The sequence below is a fragment of the Bacillus rossius genome, chromosome 1 (assembly GCF_032445375.1).
Source record: "Bacillus rossius redtenbacheri isolate Brsri chromosome 1, Brsri_v3, whole genome shotgun sequence".
NCBI classification, from domain to species: domain Eukaryota; kingdom Metazoa; phylum Arthropoda; class Insecta; order Phasmatodea; family Bacillidae; genus Bacillus; species Bacillus rossius.
In genome coordinates this window covers 111542492-111567441 of record NC_086330.1, presented here as the reverse complement: position 1 = coordinate 111567441, position 24950 = coordinate 111542492, and the positions used below count along the sequence as shown (strand labels likewise).

The following is a 24950-nucleotide window of genomic DNA, read 5'->3' as shown; positions in this document are numbered from 1 at the left end:
AATCATATATATCATAAAATATATAATGCAGTATATAATAATGTAATATAATATCATGTAATATAATGCAATATATTGTGTAGCAATATCGGCTACACTTTTAGATAAAAAATATTCTAACAAGCGGTGCAGAAAGTTTGGAAAATTGCCAAATGCAAAACAAACAAACCGCGGGTGAAATTACGGGGAATGCGTTGAAAAACTTATAATGTTGTTGTTTGTTTTTTATTTGGCATCTCTCTGTTGTGTTTACGGATGCGCGAAACTGATCTTTGGCTTATACCTGTGTATCACGCAGCTCTTTCGGTTGCATTTGTTAGAGGTACTAGCAGACATTTGTTGGCAGCTTCGTCATCACAACACTGGATTACACTACTTATAATTTCCCTCTCCCCACTATGTATTACTTTATTGTATCTTGAACGTCCTGCGTCGGGCTCCATTGTTCACTTCAGACTGAGAGCGTGGCGCCTGATGTTTTTGCTATGAATCGCATAGCGGCTGATGTGCGCGCGCAGCTGCTTCCCCTCTCATTTACTCTTCCCCGCTTCCCGCAAAACGACACGCCAAGACGTCGCGGCCCTACAGTAGCTCCGCGACTATCCGCCGCATCTTTCACGTCGATAACGGCAACAGCATAAGTCCGCACATACCGTTTTGCCGGCTATCCTGGTCGCGTGCATCGTCTACGCATCGAGACTCGCGTGCCGCGGCGGTCAGTCAACAGACGCGGCCAGTACTTGGACCAGTGTGTGTAACGGTTCTTAATAAAGTGCAGTGTCGTGTCAATCAGTTTACCATTTATTTATAAGGTGTCCAGGGTGGCCTGAACAGCGCGGGTAGATTTCGAACCGCGACGCACTCCTGCTTGCAGCCACGAGGCCGAACCCCCATTAATTGCCCATGTGATCACTTTTCATATCAATAATTACTTAAAAAAACTTAGACAGGCAGTGGGAGTGGCGTCAATGGCGTATTCTTTCTTTGCGTGCTCGAGAGAAAATCAGGATCTTAGCTTAAACTAGAAAATTGCTAGATAATGTTATACATTTGCCGTCGTCCGGGGTCTCGGGCTCGAGTCCCGGTGTGGCTCCTAGTGGGAAAAGGCGGTTCTTGATCTGTGTTGTCCGGGTGGGCGCCAGACTAGCTCGTTTCTAGTCGTGAATTTGGGGTCGTGGATGTATGTGCCCGTGCATGGCCCACTAGGGCCGGCGGCGGTGTTGCGTGAGATGATTTTAAATAAGAGACGTGGAGTTGAGGTGGTGGTGTCGTACCTTTTATTCAGAGGAGCGAGTCGTACACAATACAACACTCTACAGAGGTCCCCGGGAGGTTTTTACTTGTTATTCCGTGGCGCCGTATTGTTTGTGTTCCGCGTTACGTGGCCTCGGATGCTGTTATGTCTCAGACGTCTCACTGGGTACGCAGGTAACGTAATTTCGTAACACAAAGGCGGGACACAAAATACACTGAATTAAGGGGGCGCGTACAGGTTACGTGGCACTCGTTTTCGGGTAACGTAAGTTAGCAATACAAAATACGGGATACAAAAATACACTGAATTAAGGGGGTGCGCACAAGTTACGTGGCACTCGTTACTCGGGTAACGTAAGTTAGCAATACAAAACACAGGATACAAAAATACACTGGATTAAGGGGGCGCGCACAAGTTACGTGGCACTCGTTACTCGGGTAACGTAAGTTAGCAGTACAAAATACGGGATACAAAAATACACTGAATTAAGGGGCGGGCGATTGGAGACGGCCAATCCCGTATGCAAATGTCTCGGCGCGGGTGTTGTGCCCACTGTGGTGAAACACGCACCGCAATTAAGTTTGTCCAAGTTCACTTGCGGGTTTGTGGTCAGCGCCGTGCGCGTGACCTTAAATAAAGTTCTGTACGTTGCGGGAGACGGCCCGTGCCGTATGCTGAAGAGCAGCCCCGCTGACCAAGTGTGGTGCGGGGTGTCCTTAAGTTGATGCGGCCGGATTAGGTCCGGGACCGAAAAAAGGGACCGGGTACTCACGGAGAGGTTAAGTAATAAAAGGGGTTTGGTTAATTAGTGACTATATTTACCGGACGTTACTTTCAATGTAGACAAAGGATGTTGCCTCTCCGTGGGACGTTGGTCCGCCCGGGTCCATGAGCTGCGCTGAACTGCCGAACTGGCATGGCGTCCGAGGGAGGCTCGGCCTCTCTCGCGCCAGGCGTGACCTCATTACGCTAGACTCCAAACGGGTGTGTCTGGAAGAGATTTTATTGTCGCTAAAATCCTCATTTAATGTTTCAGGAGGAATGGGTACGATTCTTCTCTTGTCTACTCAGGTTTCCGCGGCTTTGTCTTTAATTGCTGTTCGGGTCGCCTGACTCGGGTGGGCCATGGCCAGGGGTGTGTTCCGTTAGCGGGAGCGTATACTGGCGGGTGCAGGTCGGGCTCTGGGGTGGTCGTCGGCCAGACGACGTCACATTCTTTTGGATTAATTAATTATTATTTTCTGAACTAGTGCGACCAGCCTGAAAACAGGTCATTCCTGTTACACACATCACATTTTGACGGGAATCGAGCTGGCGACAGTGCGCAGAAGCAACAGCCTTGGTCACTTCGTCTCCAACCTTTAAGCAGACCAGGCCTGCATGGCCTGGCGGGTCCCATCAAACGTTGTCCACTTCATTATCACTACAATAGCATAAGTTTCCGAATCCTCCTGCTTAAGGCCTCGCGGGTAGTCTGCAAAACTGGCCTGAACTAAGACAGCCGCATAAGCTAAACATGTGTACCCAAATATGGGACTTTTGCGTTATATGTCATTTTGCATTTTAGTTCTGCTGCGGGATGCGGCCCAGACATCAAGTCATAAACTTTAGCCCGCTGGACATTTGCAGCTTCGTCTACACTGGGCCACCAGTTAGGCTACACATGTAACAAACATTCTCTTCAATTTGAAGTATCGTGAAGGGGAAGGGGAAGTCCACTTCACTTTACCTCAATGACGTTAACAATTAGAAACATAAAAAAAAAAGCAATTGCCCTTGTAAAGGGACAGGCAGAGTGCCAGACGTGTTGTGCTTGAACAATTAAGCCCCAAAGAAATAACCCCTAAAGAAAAAAGCGTAATATCAGAAATACAAAAATACACAACTTTATTAATCTTTAAATCAAGCCCCATATGATTGTAGAGGGGGGGGGGGGGGGGCAACACATAACAAGAATTATGAAAGAAATAATTACGTAAACAGGTACTGGTGAGCAATACAAATAGCCAATATACAAATGTTATGTGCTAACGTTATTTAAATCAAGCAATTGCAGATAGAATGCTGTCTGTCCGGACGTGAGAGGTGCGGCGGAGAAAAACCGGCAAACGCCCCAACGGAAAATGGGTCGAAAGCAAAAAACTAATTCAAAGAAATGCACAAGGTGAAACACACTGGCAATGCAAAATAGAAAATTACAAAACAAATTCGGTGTCCAGCAAACATTACTTTATGAGGCCAAAAGGAGGCAAGCCAAACATGACGCAGAAGGCTGCCGTCGTCCGGGGTCTCGGGCTCGAGTCCCGGTGTGGCTCCTAGTGGGAAAAGGCGGATCTTGCTACGTATTGTCCGGGTGGGCGCCAGACTAGCTCGGTTCTAGTCGTGAGTTTGGGGTCGTGGATGTATGTGCCCCTGCGTGGCCCACTAGGGCCGGCGGCGACGTTGCGTGAGATGATTTTAAATAAGAGGCGTGGAGTTGAGGTGGTGGTGTCGTACCTTTTATTCATAGGAACGAGTCGTACACAATACAACACTCTACAGAGGTCCCCGGGGGGTTGGGGGGGGGGGGTTTAACTCGTTATTCCGTGGCGCCGTATGGTTTGTGTTCCGCGTTACGTGGCCTCGGACGCTGTTACGTCTCAGACGTCTCACTGGGTACGCAGGTAACGTAATTTCGTAACACAAAGGCGGGACACAAAATACACTGAATTAAGGGGGCGCGCACAGGTTACGTGGCACTCGTTACTCGGGTAACGTAAGTTAGCAATACAAAGTACGGGACACAAAAATACACTGAATTAAGGGGGCGGACGATTGGAGACGGCCAATCCCGTATGCAAATGTCTCGGCGCGGGTGTTGTGCCCACTGTGGTGAAACACGCACCGCAATTAAGTTTGTCCAAGTTCCCTTGCGGGTTTGTGGTCAGCGCCGTGCGCGTGACCTTAAATAAAGTTCTGTACGTTGCGGGAGACGGCCCGTGCCGTATGCTGAAGAGCAGCCCCGCTGACCAAGTGTGGTGCGGGGTGTCCTTAAGTTGATGCGGCCGGATTAGGTCCGGGACCGAAAAAAGGGACCGGGTACTCACGGAGAGGTTAAGTAATAAAAGGGGTTCTGTTAATTAGTGACTATATTTACCGGACGTTACTTTCGATGTAGACAAAGGATGTTGCCTCTCCGTGGGACGTAGGTCCGCCCCGGTCCGTGAGCTGCGCTGAACTGCCGAACTGGCATGGCGTCCGAGGGAGGCTCGGCCTCTCTCGCGCCAGGCGTGACCTCATTACGCTAGACTCCAAACGGGTGTGTCTGGAAGAGATTTTTTTGTCGCTAAAATCCTAATTTAATGTTTCAGGAGGAATGGGTACGGTTCTTCTCTTGTCTACTCAGGTTTCCGCGGCTTTGCCTTTAATTGCTGTTCGGCTCGCCTGACTCGGGTGGGCCATGGCCAGGGGTGTGTTCCGTTAGCGGGAGCGTATACTGGCGGGTGCAGGTCGGTCTCTGGGGTGGTCGTCGGCCAGACGACGTCAAGGCAAACTACAGAATTATCAAGAAAGAAAAAAAAAATGTAAGACACCGACCAGAGAACACCTCCTAGCCATGCGTAACACGGTGCAACGCCGAAGCATCCCTCACGGCGATCGCTCCCGGAACAGAACAGAATGAGCAAAATAATTACAGCCCTATATATAAAAAATTCAGATGGCGCTAGTGTCGCATTCAGTAGGCCTGGAAGGAGGCGCCTACGTCACGCGGACATCAGAACGGATGGCGGGAGGGGGATTTAAGGGGAACGAGGGAAAGGGGAAGAGCCGGCGGGCGTCTGAATGCCGAAGCGCACGTTGCAAATTAATGCCCACAGACTTTCTGGGACCACTCGTTTTTCGTCCACATGACATGCTAATTAATTTTGAGGCCATGTGCCCTCCCTGTAGAGAATGCTTATTACGTAATATTGTTCCCACAGGCTAGTGGCGGTTTTGTATTGGCGTCGTGCCGCGATCAAGATGTATTTGTAAGGGTAATTGTACTTGTTCCATGTGTGCGGTCATTCGGGGATGGCTATGCTACTTGTGCAGCAGTGTATCTTTTGCATAGGTTTATTGATGGTTTCTAGAAAGTATCTATTTCAATACAATGCAGCGTTACTGTTACGTCAGCCCCTCTCTAGTTTAACCTAAGGCCAGATGATTCTTGTATAAGTATCCGCACAACTACATATGCGTGGTCACCAATTCGTGACCACTCCTAATGCATCGTATCGAGCCTCGGCTCTGGACTTCAAGTTTTGTTCGTAGTAGCTCCATGTACGAGAGATACGTGTATTTAAAGACAGTCTGACCACAATAACCACTTTTATTTTAGTAGCATAGTCATGGTGTCGTAAGTTGCGGCGATGTGGCGGTTTTGCGCTGCGACACCATGCCAGTAGACTTCTCGGAAGTTCGGGGCGATGGCATCAGGGATGGCAAGTCGTTCATAGAGTGGGCCAGCACTGCATCGGCGGCCTGCCTTCCAGCTGTAAGGTGCGACGATGTGGCGATTTTGCGCCACGATACCGTACCAGGAGCCTTTTTCTCTGCAGTGAAGAGATGGCGTTATCGGGAACGGTGCATGGGGGTTACTGCTTTTTGACACTGCATCAGCAGCCTGCTGGCGTACCTCACAGTGCAGCTCGGTAATGGTGGTTCGGATCGATGCACAGGCACTCTCTGCAGGGCAGCGGCATCGGGGGTGGCATTTCGGGAAAGGTGCAAGCCAGAAATACTTCAGCGGAATGTTGGTCAACTGGAGTATGCGGCAGGGTAGCAGTGATGCACCCTGGTGTTGCAGAAGCCACCTGCGGGGAGCTGTGGATGGTATTGTTGGGGACGGCCCATGAGTGAACGAAATGCCCAGCACTACATCAGCAGCCTGTAAGCTGGCCAGAAAGTGCTGCAGGCTGGTGACAATGGGACCGACATCGTACCATGACGTCCATCCGTTCTTTAAGTCCCATCTTAACCAGTGAGTTAGTTGGATTGTGGTAGCAGGGCGGTGATAAGCAGTAATTTGACGTTTCAGTTACCTGTTGCAGGGGCCATATTATGATGGTGGCGGCCGGGTCCTGGTCTGCCAAGCAGGGCTGTGATGAGCATTGCTCTATAGTGCAGCCAGGTGCCGATGACATCATATCAAGTTGCAGCATATCATGGTAGGGAGATGGAAATGTTATCTACTAGATGAAGATTAGCCTTTTTGACAGATCTGGCGGGTCATTCTTTGTTGCGGCGGCAATAAGTGTTGTGGTGGGGAAAGTGATGTGCCGTTCACGCGCTGTGTGCGGATAGATGTCAGTGGGTGCTGCACCACGTCTATCAGTTCCTGAAGATAGCTGGGCCTTTTTTGCGTCTCCTATCAGGAATGTTTGACATGAGTCACACGTGAAGCCAAATACCCATGCCTCTTATCGAGCATCAGGATGTAAGCACTTTACATACTGTAGGTCTGTGAACACATTGCAGCAAAACCCATCAGATGTATTGTTGAGACATGAATGCACACCACACTTTGTCATGTCATGCTCAAAGCACCATCTGCACTTATAATGAGTTGCATGTTTGCAGTTGTCACCCATTTCCAGGAAGTCCGCACTAGCCAAGGACTCGTAGGCTTCCTAGAAGCTGTCTAAGTTTGCACAACCTGTGATGATACACAACGTTGGTAGTTCGGCTGTGTTCGGCTCTGCTCAGACTATCTGGCTTTGGGCACGCTCGTAGCCACTAGAGTATGCTTAGTGCACGAGGGACGAGAGCTGGCTCGGAGAGGGCGCTGTTGGTGTGGTGTGGTGTGGTGTGGTGTGGTGTTACTACTTGTCACCAATAGCTGGTTTCATACATAAATCTGGACTTGTGCTGTTCTTCCTTCCCTACACAAAATTCTGCACATATTTTGTCATGAATTTCTTGATTTTAATACAGTTTTCACCCCAAGTTGGGCACCATATGATATCCTACCGCCTACCACAGGCCATGTTAATGATCTGGATGTTATTCCGGGGTGCCAACTAGCGTAATGTTAAGTGCCAGCATGCTTGTCCACAGGTACAGTACAAGTGTTTTCAGGGTGTGCCATAACCTTGTGGCAGGTAGGTAGCACGTTCATGGCCCAGCTGAGGTACTCCAGGGTGTTGTAGCCACCCAGAATACTATGCTAATAAAATACAGGCATTCTAGTAACAGCAGGTTTTATTGCGGACAAGGCACTCTTACACGTGCTGCTTGACTGACCTAACCTGTTATGGCTTGTCATGATATGCATTGATGTTCACCCTCTAGTGACAAAAGAGTTGGCATTAAGGACGATTTCACAAATGGAGATACCTGGAAACATTTTTTGAAGGTGACCACACTTAGAAATACCCTTAAACATGGTGGCCACCAACCATGCGTATGACCATGTGAATACAAAAGCTACCTTAATGTGTCTCACCAATACACACACAGAAAACGAACAATTAAAGATACAAAGTCTTAAATTACAAGATTACATGGTAAAAACACTTTAGGAATTACTAGTCCATAACCTGCATGACTTTAAAGCATCGAAGGGGCTAGATGCGATGCTAGTTGTTACATGATAAATGGACTTACGTTGGTGTGATAAATGAAGGCGCTAGTCGACAGCTGAAGGTTCCACTGTGCACGGAGCGACTAGCTCGATCCTGGTCGAAAGGTAACTGTCTAGGAAGCCTAATGGCTGCACTGTTTGGGTTCGTCTTCCGTGGAAACATGTCGGGAGCTAAATGTCTGGTTAAGGTCAGGTTTGAGAAGACTATGGTACTAGATACAAATGACTGTAATCATTATATGGTTGTGTTGAATATTAAGTAAATTACAATTCATGTTCACATGAAAAGTGTTAAATAATGACACAAGAAAGAATGCTGGCGACAATGGATTCACTAGGGTGACTATTCGGCACGCTGTACTTATTTTCCCTACACACGTTGACGCCGTCCCCGCTGCCTGTCTTAAAATGCTGAATTTAAATTGTGTGAACAAGGATTTTGACTCGAGGGCGGGGTTCTTTGCCTCGTGGCTGCAGGCAGGGATGCGTTGACAAAGGACTCCCCGGGCTGTTTTGGCGACCCAGGACGCTGTAACTATTAAAAGCACACGTAAACGTAACTGGTTTTATTGACACGTCACACGCTACAGTACTTCACCTGGTACAGTACATCTTCACGTAACTGGCCGTATCATCGTCAACCTTCTCATCTCCGCACACACGGCCCTCGAATGGTGGTACTGAATCAGGGTTAGCGGAATTCCTTAGAGATACCCCACCAAGGGTCGCAGGCTATCCTGAGATGGCTAGTGGTGGCGATGAAGGCGCGTGACGTACCTAGCGACCACGGAAAGTGAAAGTCCGGACGGTGAAACGGAAGAATAATTAGCTAATCACTTTATAAATGCCCTAGATGTAACACTTTAATTATACACTACACATGGCTGATGGCTGGAACTAATACTAACATTTAAACGATAGAAAATACGTAGTACTCAAACGACTCGTAGTCGAGTCACACACATTTAATTGAGAACCGCGCAACACGTCGTACGGTTGAATTCGGGCCGGCCGGGGAGCGGATGAAAAAGATTTAGAAAGATACCTATTGAAGCTACATGCTGGATTTGGCACGAAGATTGCAGGCTCCCCATGCGCGGAGCTGCAGGCCCTGGTGAGTGCTGGATGGCGACCCCTCACTCTCCCTGGCAACCCGGCCAGGGAGGACTCGAATTCCCGTGGAAAGTGACGGAGCGCGGGAAGATGATGCCGGCCAGTTTTGTGAACCAAAAGCATTTACATTTACTTTAATTAATTATTAAAGAATATTAGATACATCAAAATTTTTAGTTAATTCTTTTAATTATAAATGCCTGTGCACTATGTCTCAGCTGCGCATTGCCACACCCGGCTGGGCGCTTCGTATAACATAGCCGGCCGTGACTTACGTCACGCCGTTCGATGCACTGCCCTCCCTACTCTACTCTGCACGCGTAGGCGTGTTCATAGCACCGGGCCCTAATTCAGGTGTTGAGGACACATAACGGCCTGTGCTCTCAGAGGAAGCACCGACGGCGGCGTCAACGTTAACATTTCATGCACTAGTGGGGCATCGAACGAAGCTTGACAACCTGTGCGACTAGAGAGGTAGCATCGACAGATGGTCATCAATACCTATTTAACAAACCTTGAGGCTCTAATTATGCCCTATTTATACTCTTTTGCACTATATTTCACCTAATTAATTTATGAATTTCATCCCCAACACTTATAATTGAGAAATATTTCTGTAAAACAAAATCCCCATTATAGCAAAATTTTTAACTCCAAAGTCAAAATAATATAATGTAAATTCTTATATTTTAAATTTTAGTTTTTATGTAAAGATAAATACAATGTGTACAGTTATTATGTCGTAGCAAATACTAATCTTATGTTAGTAAACCATTCTCAATGAAAATTGAACCCTAACTTACAAGGTCTGCATATTATTAAGTTGTAGTTACATTGATGTTTATTGTTTTTCATACAAAATTTGTCTCCAGGTAGCAGAGAACTTTGTAAATTAGGCAATTGCGACCCCTGATGTGCGCTGCAGTCAGGAACGTATGCAGAATTTTATTTTGGGGGAGGGATGGGGGATAGAACCTCTTTGCCTACTGTTTGCTTTCAAATTATTTCCATTTGTTTGTGTGAATATTTTTTTAAATTTTTTTATTTATTTTTTAAAGGATTTTTCAGGATATCAGGAGTGTATACATGGAATTTAAAAATAAAAACTGGTCAACAAAATTAATTCATATTGTAAAAATATAATACTGAAAATTAATGATACAATGTTACTGTATTAAACATACAGTAATGCTTTACAAATATATCTTTAGGACTAGAAGAGCTTATTTATTTATGTACATAATAAAGAATTTATACATGAACTTCTATTCAGTTACTTTCACTGCTGCTTTCTGAAAGGTATGCCTCTTTTAAGACCTGTCTCTTGGCACGCTTGTCCCGCTTTGTACAGTCTAAACCAAATTTTGATTTGCGAAACACTTCTATAGCTTTCATTTTGTTCTTTAGAGAGTTGACTTTGTCTTTTTCTCTTTGTGGAATATATTCTTTACTAGGAGATGCCTTACTACCTGACGTTCCTGGTAAGTTCAAATCCTGAATGTCACAGCTTTCACCAGAAATATTATTTTCTACGTTATCTTCTCCATGTTGCAAACCACCTATGCCTACATTTAGGGTGTTTTGTTTTTTCAGTTGTGTTTTTCGTTTTGCTGTGTTTCTTGGTTTCTTGGGTAGAGGTTCTACAGAATCATTTACTGAGTCACCTCCAATGCGCTGTACAGCTTGCTGCACTCGCTTACTCATCTTACCATCTGCTGCTTGCAGAACTGCATCGACCTTGAAATATGTATCAATGGACTTCTGACTCTGGAAATAAAGAATTAGAGAACTAAAGGTTATAATGAACAAAGGTTAACTATCAGAAAATTCAGTTTTTAATGCTAAAAAAACTATGAATAAATTTTTAATTTAAAAATAGTACAAATAACTGAATGGTGTGTGGAGAGAAAGAACTCTTATCTTACTCGGTAGGTAAAATTTTTTTTTTATGTATTACAGGACACAATATTTCTAAAAATTTGAATAATGCTTGTAGAAAAACTCTTTTACAATGGATACCAGAAGATCCGGTACTGTATTTATACATGTCCTAACCACACATATTCCTATTAGATTCTGTTTAAATGTTATCAGTTTTATTCCATTTCTATTTGATAAAATAATAAAGTATTTACCTAAACTTAGATATATGAAAAAATACATTTTATAAATTTAAATAGATAAGTAATATATAAAAATTAGACTAGGCAAGCTATGTTATAAGAAGGACTCATATAAGCACCCACTCATTTTGTTTTTGCACTTTTTTATGTTACTCACCACCAACTCTTATTGGGCATGTAAACCAACACACTTTATGTGTTTACACCCCCACTCATTAATATCACGTAAGGAGCCAGAAAAATTAGCATCTTGCTATGATTTTTTTTTTGCTTTAGATGCTATTTTTGCTAATTTCCAACAAATAAGCTTTCTTTTTATTTAATTTCTTAAAAAAACTGCTTTTTTTCCCCCAGCTAATTTGGTTTAAAATGTCATTCATGTTTTAAAATACCCTTTATAAAATGTCATATAACTGCTACATACGTTAGACAGTTTTCAAAATTGTTGTACACAATTTATCTTCAAACTCTTAGAAAGAAAAAAAAAACCTGTCTTGTAGACTTTCAGTGAACTGACTCAATTAATTTTTATATTTTGCTGTTTGTCTAGGACACAAGTGTATGTATAATTAAACTGTCTTAATTAATGTTTGTCACTAAGACTTATCTGCACTTCACTTAATACACAAACACTACACGGCCCAATCTTTGCCGCAGCTTTTATCATCTCACAGACAAAAGGTGGCTAATAAGATGAAATTAAAACAGGCTTCATTCTCTTGCATTTTACATTAACAGGAGTGTGAAGTAAACCACAGCAGTGACTACAGCAGTACTACACGGTACTTGGCATTATTTCAAATATTCACTTGAACCATGTGGTGATTTTCTGGTAGTTGTTCTCTACATTAGTTTTCATGACCAGCATGATTTGAGATATCGCCATGTCTCTGTGATGCAGCCAAGATACATGTATCCAAAATAACTTCAAACCCAATTAACCCAGTTTGTTAGTGTATTATTCTATGAATTCAACCAGTGACTTAATGTTTTCTAGCGTATTGCACTACCAATTTTTTTAAGGTGAAATACGCATTCTAATATTTTTGTGGTTTTAATCCAGAAAGGCAGGAAAATTTTTTTGGTATAAAACAAAACAAGATGGTTATTTGTAGGTAATTGTATACATGAATAATTAGTTTACAAACATTAAGAATGTAAACATTAAGTTTAAAATATGTTGTATTATAAATGCTAATTTCTCTATGCTAGATGTTAATTTATAAATAATTACATAATTATGATGGACAAAATAAGATGATAATTTTTCCAGCACCTCATTTATACCACCACACCACCCTTAATGTGACCCTTCGTCTGTAAAGTGCAAAGTAACCCTTTCTAAATTTGAACCCCACTATTGATAAAATAAGTAATTAGTACTTTATATTTAATGAGAAGAGCACTGATTAATTTTACTATTCCCCCCCCCCCCCCCCTAAAAAAGGCAACTTACATGTCCAGACTCTAAGAGGAAATGTTTTTCTACTGTGAAAAAATTATGGTCTACTGTAACACAAACTTTTAATTCACTTAGGTTTTTTCAAAACCTGCAGTAATATTTGATCAGTTTTTTTTTTTTTTTTTTTGCTTGTCCAAAAAGGCAACTAACATGTCCAGGTAAAAATCACACTCTAAGAGAGAAATGTTTTTGTCTACTGTGACACTAACTTTTGATTCACTTAGCTTTTTCAAAACTGGCAGTAATATTTCATCAGTTTTTTTGCTCGTCCAGGAGAACTTCTTCCTCGCATAGTTCTGAAGAGAAAGCAGGTCTGGCGTGCCCCACGAGAAAGCTTCTTTGGATTCGTCCACCTGGGGATGCAAGTAAGCATCAACCACGGACGTGCTCGGAAACCCTGCAGAGTTCATACTGTCATCAGTTGAAATAGTTTATTACTAAAATGTGTGTTTAATTGTTGAGGAGAAGATTATATGGTTTTTTTTATATAGTGTATTTAATCATAAAAATAGCATTTTATTCAACAAATATGAAACTAAAATATATTTTATTTATTTTCCCCCCACCAAAATAGTCTCATTCTAACAGACACATGATGCTCTTAAACAGTAAAATCATTAGTAATAAGCATGTCTAAAACAGAACTCCGAAAAATAAAAATAAATAATTGGTATATTTTTGAGTGTTTTAAAATTATGCATGTCATGAATGTAACGTGTTGAGATGCATGATCAAACAACATAATATTAATTTATTCCAATCCATTTAGTTCATACATTTTGGTACATAATTCGTTATAAATAAATTACATCCAGTGAATTTACCATAATAAAAGATAAAATTTGTCTAACGTAAGAAAAGGTTCGTCAAAATTGCAATTATAATCTTGTCCCTACTAATTTCAAAATGAGGAAAAAAATAATGAATAATTTAACATTACATCTTGCTAACGGTAATCAGTTTACTAAAACGAAAAGATAAGATTGTTCAGGTAATTAATAATAAATAAATTTAAAAAAAATTGTTTGGAAAGTAATGAACATATTGTCAGAAATAATTTAAGTGAGATTCCAAATTGAATACAGAATGGTGATTATGCAGCAGAACTGCAAGTAATTTAGCTTGATAAACAGTACAAACAATATACATTAAGGGCAATGTTTAATGGTATTTTTTAAATTATGCACCAAAATGTAAACCTAGATTGAGGTGTTTAAAAATAGGTGGTAAATAAATTATATTTATTACCAATACTACATTTATATTACTCCACAACCTGTGAAAGGGCAAGCCATGGAGGCTATAAGAAAATCATAAATAGAAAACATCTGCCCCTCTAGCATCACGTCTAGTGAAAATTTAAAAGGCAGATGGAGGAACAATTTTAATGCCAATGTTGTTACGTGGCATTTAAAAATGCCTAAGTATTTTTATTTTGTAAATGTAGCAAATTTTTGTATTTAACAAAATGGCTAAGAATAAAAAAGGAAAATATTACATGGTTAACCTTTCTTACACCTTGTTTACAATTTTCATTTCGATAATCATGTAGTTTAAGCCTAAAAAATAATTTTTAATTGTGTGAAGATACTTTTCTCATGTATGAAATACATATACATTAAAATTTTAATCTCACAGGAGTGCCAGGTATGGCTATACTTACTACTTACCACTGGAATACCAGTTATATTCACCTACTTTTTTTCATTTCAAGTATCTTGGTAAGCTAGAATATAAATTTGGAATCCCACTAAATTTCAAATAGTAAACACGGATTCGAATCAGAATCAAACCAAACTGAATTTTGAGGAATCACACACGGGTATTTTCAATATGGTGCTACATATGTATCCTCTCCCCTCTTGGCTTGGGTTTATGATCCTTCCATGCAATAATCACCATAGAGTAATTATTAGTGACAAGATTATAAGGTCATTTATGATAAAACTGAAATGATGCCAAAAAACCTGTCAAACTACCATTTAATGTTAAAATGCAAGTTAATACACCATAAAGCACCAAATAAAAAGCCAGTAAACTCATTACATTAATCAGCTTTTTTAAACAAAAATTAACTAAAATAACAAAACAAGCAGGGTGGCATCTCTCTCCATTACTTTTCAATATTTTCATAGATGATATTATATTTGTAATTAAACATTAAAATGGTGTATTATTTGCCGATGATTTTAAAATTTCCAGAAGTATTAACTCTATCAATGACTGCATGCTACTTGAAATTGATATACATGAAATAAATAATTGGTGCTTATTAAATTTAGTAACTCTTAACACAAGTAAAACAAAAATTATCTCCTTCACAAGGAAATATCATCCTGTAAAATACGATTATGTTCTTAACAATAAAATAATCCCAAAAACTTCTTCTATAAAATATTTAGGTATACTACTTGACTAAAAATTATATTTTCACTTGCATGCAAATTACTTAAGGCCCTGTCACACTGTCAAATATATTGTATCCAATAAATTGGACAACAAAATTTGAAGGGTGATTTTGGATGAAATACGTCTTCAAATATATTGTATTCAATATTATTTGACGAGCAATGTAAAATATATTTGAAGTCATTTCACACTATCAATTTTCTTTGAGTGAGCTCGTTTTACCAAACATTCTGTAGAGAACTGGTAATGACAGTATTTAGAATCAAAAACAAATTTTGGGTCAAGGAACGCGGTTTTTTTTAAGTAGGTTATATTCCAATTTAGGTATATTGTGATCATACACAGTTTAAAATTTACGTTTTCCAGGTGTTTGCAATGCCTGCATTAAGAGCATCAAAGTGTTTCATAAACTGTAGCTGTAATTGCAATTGTAGCAAGTCTCAGTAAACTAGAAGAGAAATCTAAGAAAAGGAAACGCAGATGGTGGACGAGACAGTGGATACTTTCCCGGCAAACAAATGGTGTTTTACCCCTTTTTGTCATGAACTTCGATACGAAGATGCCGATTCATTTCCGAACTATGTAATAATGGATTCTGAAAGTTTTGATCTTCTTCTTTCAATTGTGGAGTCTCGCATTGCAAAGAAGGATACTCATTTGTGCCAGTCTATACCAGCAAAGCAGAGGCTGGCAGTTACATTAAGATTTTTGGCGACAGGGGAATCATTTAAGTCCCTTATGTTCTCTACAAGTATTCCACACAACACCATCTCAAAATTGTTACCTGAAATTTGTAGTGCAATTTATAGTGCTCTTCAAAAACAATATTTAAAGGTATGTTTAGTAAGAATAAAACATATAATTAAATTTAAATCTGCAAGTCTTCTCATTCCCGCTTATTTTCTCACCCAACTAGCTGCTGTTGTATGGACACTTTCACTTGTATTTCATCAAAATTGTTCCTATACTTTAAAGTGAATGTGTTAATTTTTGCTGTGTTTAGAAATTGGCAATTTTGTTTTATTTTGAATTAAGTGTATTTACTGTTACAAACCTCAACCTGAGCCTTTAAGCTAACTTCACCTCAGTCACATTATCTCTTTAAAATAATTTTTTTAACGAGATATTAGACCAGGTATGCTTGTTTCGTACAGCCTGGGAAGTATAGGCTTACTGACAAGGATCTGCTACACAAATATTTACATTCACGAAAAATGGTATTACTTTCAAAACTTAAATAATAATAATTGAACACGTAGGCAGAATTTTAATATTTCTAGGCCTTTCTTGCAAATCACCAGAGCTACTTGCTTACTCAGAGATGCTGCTTTAACATAAGTCAGTACCATCTATTGTCAGGAAATTATGAGTCTATATTCCATAAAATTCCAGACAATACTTACAGAGTAGCAGCTATTGTGAAATAAGGAGAACAATGACTTATAATAAAGATTGATTGGGTAAGTCAAAATAATTTTAGTTACATTAAGTCTCTGAATTGAAATATTTTAAAATTTATTTTAGGTGTTATCAATTTTAGTGTATCAACAATACCTGAACATAAGCAAAACTGGTATAGCAGTCAAATAATGATCGTAAGTTGAATAGAAGATGTTTTCTGGTTTAAGGACCATAATATTTCAAAACTACAGTAACTTCTTTTAGTCAAATATATAAACCTGCACTTCCGTACATACAGATTCAATTGGAGGATAATATACAATAACAATTACATATTCCAGCAGGAAATAAAATAGTATTAATTCAATTACTGCATTTATTTCCCATTCGCCATTGCTGATATTTAAACTATTACACTTCGGAAACGGAAACAAAAGCGGCTGCTTTATTTTAGATAACTCTGATTGGCTGATCCCATCCAACATCAAACATATTTTAGAACCAGTCCTATACGTAAAATATTTGAAGGAAACTCTAGACATTCAATCTCTCAAATAAACATGGCTGCGATAGTGACGTTTAACGTGACGTCACAACCCTCAAAGATATTGGATCCAACATATTGGAAGGTGTTGGAAGCTAAAATTTGACAGTGTGACAGGGCCTTTAGTTACTAGTTCCAATAGAACATTAGCATTAATCAAATATATTACTTTCTATGCTACAAACAGTTACTCTCTTCTTTGTCTTTATTTATCACTTGTTAGATCTAAGTTAGAATATTGTTCAGTTAATTGAAATTCAATTAATGCTTCCGATAGTAATAAATTAGAATCCATTCAGAATAAATTTTATGAAATAATTAAACTTAAAAACTTCTCTCAGCCTGCAATAGATTCTCTTTCTGAATGCCGTATCTATCTGGATTACGTATTTATTAAAAACTGTTACTGTTCAAAATTTAATTGTAAGTTCATTTTTGATAATACTGGCATTAGAATTCCCCAATTTAACAGCCGTTTAACATCTACCTTATGTACATACCATAAAAAGAATGATATAATTTTTCGACTCATTTCTAATTTCAATAAAATTAATAATCTTAATCTGTAAAAGTGTAGCTATATAAGGTTTTTTTTTTTTTACATAAGCCTGCAATTAGGAATTTATTTATAATGTCTATGTTTTGTATTTCTTTTTATGCATTTTATATTTTTATGTTTATTTTTAATAGTCATATTTTAAACTTAATTTGTTTGTTTGTATTTTGTTTGTATTGTTTATATGTTGTCCTTGTATATATGTGACGTGCCCACCGCTAAAGCCATTGGCTGTTGGTTGACATGTTAGAATATTAATAAATAAAATAAAAAATAATTTTTAATATATTAAATTCAATGATTGTAATTTAGCTAGCATAAAGTTTGTATATTAATGTATATACTAAAAAGGTTGGAAAAAAATTATACTTTTTTGTTTTCTTGCAACAATTTATTGTTTACTCATTTTTTACTTTACTATGTGGGTACATCTTTTACACACCAAAACAATTGCTTATTACAAATTATTATACTATTGTAAAAGTGCAAAATGGTACCACTGGAATCTCGTCTTAAAAATGAAATTGGCCTGAAAATGAAAGCACAGTAGTACATGTTGTCTCTACGCACCTTCGTGAACGAGGATGTTCCTGAGCTTGGAGCGGAGCGCAGCCTTGCTCGGCCCCATCCCGACGCCCGACTTCAGCCAGTCCCTGAACGTGTGCAAGCCCTGAAGCAGGCCCTGGGCGTCCTGGTCCAGCCGCTTGCAGGGGAACAGGCCCAGGATCTCCAGTGCCGTGACGGGCCCCACGCCCGGCAGGCCGACCGTGTAGTCGCTGCCCACAAGCAGCGCCAGCAGGATCAGCTGCTGGCGGCTCAGCTCTGCAACGTTACAGTATCTTAACAGAACCATCTACACCTAGAGGTGGGTTGCAGAGTATCAATCTGCTACTTTGTAACTGATACACACCTGTATCAAGTACTGCAAACGAGTACACTATTCAAGTATCAAGTACTTTAGTATCAGTTTAGAATTCACCTGGAACAACACCACGGCCAATGTGCGCAGAACCCGATCGCAGATGACGGTCACTTGGGCGGAGCTTGTGAAAGGGGAAGGAGCGGCACGACGAATAAGGGATAAAGAAGGGAAAGAATGTAGGGGAGGGGGAAGCCTAAGATGTACATCAAGTTCTGTCCCTGCCCGAACACGCCCAAATATTCACCATCGGCCAACCTCGGGTTTATTTATATTTCTCTGTTTATTTTAATGTAGCTATACTAACCTAACTAACCGTCCATAGTGTTTTAAAGTGTTTTAATGTAGCTAACCTAACCGACCACTTTTAATATTTGAATTCATTTTTACCTGTGCAAAAATAAAACAAATCCCGAGGTTGGCCGAAGGTGAATATTCGGGCGTGTTCGGGCAGGGACAGAGCTTGATGTACATCTTAGGCTTCTCATCAAAGTACGCTCAGTGCCCAGTGCGTGCTCCTTGCAAAGATTGAAGACTCCAATTACGAAAGGCGTGGAAAGAGAACACTGATACCTTTTTTCGACTACGAAGAATGTAGAATGAGAAAACTGATACCTTTTTACAAATACGAAGAATGTAGAATGAGAAAACTGATACCTTTTTACGAAGACGTGGAAAGAGAAAACTGATACCTTTTTACGCTGGTGATGACGGCACGGAGGATGTGTAACCTGTAACGAGAATGCTGATACCTTGTTGCTTCCTGGGACCGCTTGTGCTGTAGCTGATACAGAAGTATCAGCTACTTGTAACTAGTACATTACTGTATCAGTAACAGGTTGGAACAGAAACCAAAAATTGCTGAAACAACCCACCTCTATTTACACCCTCTGCTGCTACTTTTTTACAATATTTTATTAATGTTTGTTCTGAGGATCCCACTTGGAGTCAAGGCCCGGGATGTATGCCATAAAATGCATTGCTATTTCAATAAACAATAAAAAAAAAAAGTTAGCAAGTCTTTATGTTCTCACCAGAGATGTCACATCTAACCTTAGTAACAAGCAAATTTGTGTTTTCTTCATGTTGCAAATACACTTCGAAACTTGGACAAAAAATTTAACATCAAATCCTCTAAAATAATGCAGAGTGCAATAAATATAAGCAAATTGTGTTTTCAACTACTTTTCTGGATGTGAATCCCACGTAGTTTCCACAATTGCCGCTAGAATTCATTGCCAGAGTAGCTATGTTGACATTTGATTAGCAGGCCGAAATGTTAAACAATAAAATGTGGCACCAATAAAAGCAATAAAGACTTGGAAAAAACATTAAATCCCAGCTTTGCACCTGATTTTTCACAAGGAATTTGATTAAAATACTGCCCATCTTGTTAAAATTCATTTAACATTTACTACTACAAAGTTTCCATTTGTCTTTTGGTGGTAACAAATATATGTTCCATGCAATTTCCATTCCCATCACAAAATTACTACTACTAAAATGTACTCTATACCGAGAGCTAAGATGTTACACTTCAAAAATACGAACATATTCACCTGCTTAAAATACAATACATAGACTAGAAAAATTATTGTAATGTGTATACATAATAATAGGAAAATTAATTTTAGGTAACTGTTTTCATAAAGAAAAATTGATAACATTATACAATAGATATAACAGTTAATAATACATATGATGTCAGGTCAACTACGCAACAGTTCTATATCTATATTTTCTGTGCAAGTACATTGGAACATCATTAGTCATTACAATGTCTTGCATGGGCGTATATAAGGGGGGGTTCAGGGGGTCCGGACCCCCCCCCCCCCTTAGCATACGACATAATTAAAATTAGCAGAATGTTGATGATGGATAATATAATCTGTGCCACAAAATATGAGCACACGTCACAACAATGAACTACCTATATGCTACGTGGACACTGCGCCTTGCCATCCCCCCTCCCGACTTCTGCGCATCATTCATACTGCGCATGCGCCGCACCCGCCTCCCGCGCGACGCACTTACTGCGCATGTGCACAACAGTCGAGTCTCGCGACCTTGATAGAACCACGCGCCTTCGCCAGCCAACATGTTTTTTCAAGCCATCTTTTGCTGCTATTAAATGTCTACTCTTGAATAAATACAGTAGAACCCCTCATATCCGACCTTCCCACAACCGACTCCTCCGGATATCCGACCTAGTCTCCGTGGTTGGCGAGCCTGTTCAGACTTGAAAAAGTGACGCAAACTGTAAGGTCAGACGTGATTGTTGGTGTAGAATGTGCTCGTACTATAATCTTGTACTGTTCTATGTTTTTTAACGTAACGTAACGTATTATGGGCAAAAAAAGTGGAGGGACACTTCCGCAAAATCAAGTTTGGCAAAACTGAAACAAAAATACATTACTGAATTCTTTAAATAAGGTTTGCTTACATTGTATTCATCTTATCATCTATAATTTAACAACAGTAAATGTTTGAAATGTATACAGCAACATTTTTACAAATAAAGTTGTATTACTGTACAAACAGTATAGCTGGGAAAGGCGTTTTTTTTTGCTCCTATGGATATCCGACCTTTTGGCCGTTCCGACCATGGCCCGGTCCCGTCATGGTCGGATATGTGAGGTTCTACTGTATTTATTATGAAACGGTCATCAAATCAAGTATCACTTTTGGATTTTTTTTTGCAAAAAAGGAGGGAGTGAAATCCCACCTTGAAGAAGTAGATGGAGCATCCGCGGGCCCGTCCACAAACATTAACGATGAAGCGAAGAAAGGTAAGTCTTACCGTTGTAGCTATGTACTATTTACCTGTAATTAATAACAGTTAACACCTAAGTATAAGTGCAACCTAATTTTTATGTTCCTGGGATTAACGAATTCTCGTAATTAACTTTTTTTACTTGCATCGTAATTTTCCCTATAATATTAATGCATTATTTTCCCGTTTTTACCCTTTCATTGACCATGTGATTACAGAACTTGATGCATGCTTTAAACCACATGAAGAAACAATAGAAGGGATTCAAATGCTTCTGCCTGAGAAGATCAATAAGGACTCCAGGATAAGCGAAAGGCTTAAAAAAAAAGCACTATTATTTTTGGGAGAAACTGAGGCAAATAATTTTTCAAGTGAGTATGAAATATGGCAGAATCATTGGGAACATATGCCAAAAAAAACCATCCACCGCACTAGAAAGTCTAGATCAGTACGAGAATCAATTTTTTCCTACAATAAAAAAGCTGCTCCCTATTTTGACCACACTCCCAGTGTCCACAGCAACCCCAGAAAGATGTTTTTCAACCCTAAAGAGATTAAAAAAACTACTTGAGAAACAGCATGGGAGATGAACGACTAACTGGGCTTGCGTTGATGAGTGTTCATCGTGACATAGTTTCTGAACTGGATTCAGATGAAATCATAAATATGTTGGCCATAAGATGTAAAAGGCTAAATTTAATACTTTGAAGTTTTCAATTTTTTTTAACTTTTTACTAGGGATGGGCCGGTCGAATCCTCGAATCCCACCGAATCTCTAGTATTCGAAAGATTCAAAATTCGAGGGAAAATATTCGGGATTCGAGGAAAAATGTTGATGTAAATGTAGTACTTTAAAAACTTAAATGCTTACAATTTACTTGGCCTTCTTACGTTTTCCTTGGAACACATCCTATTGAGGTACAATAGAACCTTGTTAATACGTGATGGTCAGGACCGAGATAATCACGGATTACCGAATTTCACGGACTAGCGATTAAGGCGATTGGTGCATGGAAAATATTACGACAAAACTAATTTAACTGTACATATTTATTTTTGATGCTTCTTTTTAAGACATAATATACCTAGGATATTTTTAATAAACTTCTTTTTACTGAGTTATGTCATTTTAAATGCATTAATTTTTATTCCAAGCCAGAATTATTTAGAAAACACATAATTATGTTAAACTTAAGTATAGTTCAAGAAACGAGTGTACGAATAGGTTTCTGCACCTATAAAAGTAAGAAAAAAAAATTTTCATCATCAAAATTACAGTTTAATATTGACAATTTCCATTGATCACTGCTGGACTACTTCAGGAGCGATTTAAAGAATAAATTTAAATGAAAATGAAAACATAATTGGCAGAACACTATTGAGTTATGTATATATCTTCATATCCTTTTGTTCTTGATACGATCCGACTCAAAACACGCCCTCTGGAGTGACAGTTCTAGTGCTGCGTGTAAAACTCTCACCGCCGGGAAGAATGTCCCCGCGACGTGGCGCTGAGGGCGGCGCTTGTCGGAACCAGGTAGTCCGGCGGAGCTCCGGCCGGCTGGCCGTAGCCTGCGGGTGGGGAGGGGGAAGAATGGGGTGTAGAGGGAGGACGAGAGAGGAGGCCGAAGAAATGAAGGGTCTGTCAAGGTCGCGCTCATGGAGCTAATATACAGTAATACATCTGGAGAGGACAAGGGAAGGCCAGCAGAGATGCGAGGTGAAGCCGGGTATCGGCGTTTGTTCCCTGCTTCCTATGCTGGAAGCAAACGAAAACGAGCCAAACTTGCCTCGCGCGGCCGAAAAATCCTCCAAACTAAACTCGCAACTATCAAAACAATCAAACTGAAAATTTTACTGGAGTATCTGTAAACATTTTTCCCCACATCGCTTTACTATTTTTTTCGAAACATGAATGCTTTCATTTTTAAAAATTAAATACCTATTTACTGCCAAAATTTTTTGTGAATATGCAGAGTAAATTACAACATCGAGGAAAAATTTTTGTTTGCAATTACATATAAGTGGGGGACACCAGCGTATGAAATAAGGAAGAAGCCTCAAATTTTATTTATATACAGAGAGTTGAAGTGGGAATAATGTTTCAGTGGGTAACACTACCGACATATGTCTTCGGAACGCACTTCATTTTGTTATTATACATCTCAAAATTTATAATTTCATACACAACGTTTATAAAAACGAATTCTTACTTACCTCATTTAATCTATTACAAACCTCTTGTAATATACGTGTATTAGTAGAAGAACCAACGTAACATGCAAACCTTAGGTAAACACTGGTAGAGAATTGTTTGGAATAACTGTAATGCTATGCATATACTGACAATGTAAGAAACTTTCAATTTTATTAATTGTTTGCATAAGAATTAATAATTTAAAAAAAATCATAGAATAGGCCTTTATAGACTGAAAACCTTTCACGTAGTTTCAAGTCGCGTACATAAAAGTTTTTTAATATATATAATTACCAAATATTGTTGAATATATTTAACATTTTTATACATGTTACAACACACATATAATAACAAACCTATATAGTATATAAAAAGACAAACGCCAAATTTTGGCATTTTGTATTTCTTTTCTCTGTGTGAATAAAATAACAGTTCTTAACGTAGTTGCTAATACAGTACTATATTTCTAAAAAAAATTACGAAAACCCCTGACATCGTCACCATAACAATGATAAATTTGCAAAATAATTAAGGCACATCTTTTAATGCTACGAAGCACACTCTTAAGAGAAATGTTTTAAACTTATGTTGGGATCTAACTAATATCTTAAAAGCATTGTGAAACCGTTACTTTGAGGGAAACCTTAATATACCGAACACCATACCATCCTTTAATCGAGTACGATTTTCGCTTCTTAGACCAAATGTCTTCAAAATGCACTGTACTGTGTAAGTAATAAATCAGTCTTAAAATCAGTTAATTATTTTGTCTTCCTATTTCGTATTCTAATTGAGATAAATATCAGATAAGCATGTGTTACTTGTATCACGACATCAAGGTATTATTTATCAGTAATTAATATTTCGTTTTATTTTTTTGTTAACTAATGTGCATAGGGCAGTGCACTAGACATCACTACCTGTGTGTAGTGTTGCGTTACACTTTTTAACGCATTAGAGTTTACATAAAATGATAAATCCAAATTTCCTTTAAAAGTATAAATATCAGCGATCAATTTTATTAATGTCCAGTATAACTCAGTCAGTAAAACACTCGAAAATATGTATAGGGCCTGTTAACCTAAATATTTGTTAACAGTTAAACTGAACCAAGATATGTTAGAGTGTTTTTTTTCCCATATATTAGAGGTATGGGACATAAAAATACGCATCTGTCGCCCATTGACTTCAAATACAGAATTATAAACTACATATTGTCAAAACATTCTGCAGCAGTTTTTGCTGAACGGAAAAACACGGATGAGAAGACAGACAAAATGTGTTTGGTAAGTGATTTTTCGTCAAATGAAATGAAACAGGGCAGTGCTTATCAGAATGAAAGTACAGAACTACTTTTGTGCTAGGAAATGCATTTTACAAAGACATTTCAAGAGAAATCACCTTTAAATGAAATAGATCTTGCTGACATGGAAGAAATAGACTTAGATTTAGAGGCCAGGCCCCTTTCAAGTGACGAAATTTCTCTTGAAGGGCTGAAATATGTTTCTGGCTATATAGCTCACCGTTTCAGAAATAAATATCCTGACCTTGGCACTGCGGATTTCAATTCGGAGGACGATAGCTGGATACATGT

The 24950-nt window shown here is 39.3% G+C and overlaps 1 protein-coding gene across 6 annotated transcripts in view; it reads right to left on the bottom strand.

Annotated features, from left to right (window-relative positions):
- Positions 1-10095: 10095 nt before the first annotated feature.
- LOC134542161 (DNA excision repair protein ERCC-5) overlaps positions 10096-24950 on the bottom strand; it is a 48968-nt gene continuing 34113 nt past the window's right edge. For 5 of the 6 annotated variants that reach the window (XM_063386186.1, XM_063386211.1, XM_063386193.1 and 2 more), the window contains exons 10-12: positions 18038-18289; positions 12767-12954; positions 10096-10739 (exon numbers count right to left, since the gene is read on the bottom strand). In XM_063386186.1, coding sequence (XP_063242256.1) covers positions 10242-10739; positions 12767-12954; positions 18038-18289 — 938 coding nt within the window. In that variant the 3' untranslated portion in view covers positions 10096-10241. Of the gene's footprint in view, positions 10740-12766; positions 12955-18037; positions 18290-24950 lie in introns of those variants that run through there. The other variant, XM_063386229.1, reaches the window with a different exon arrangement.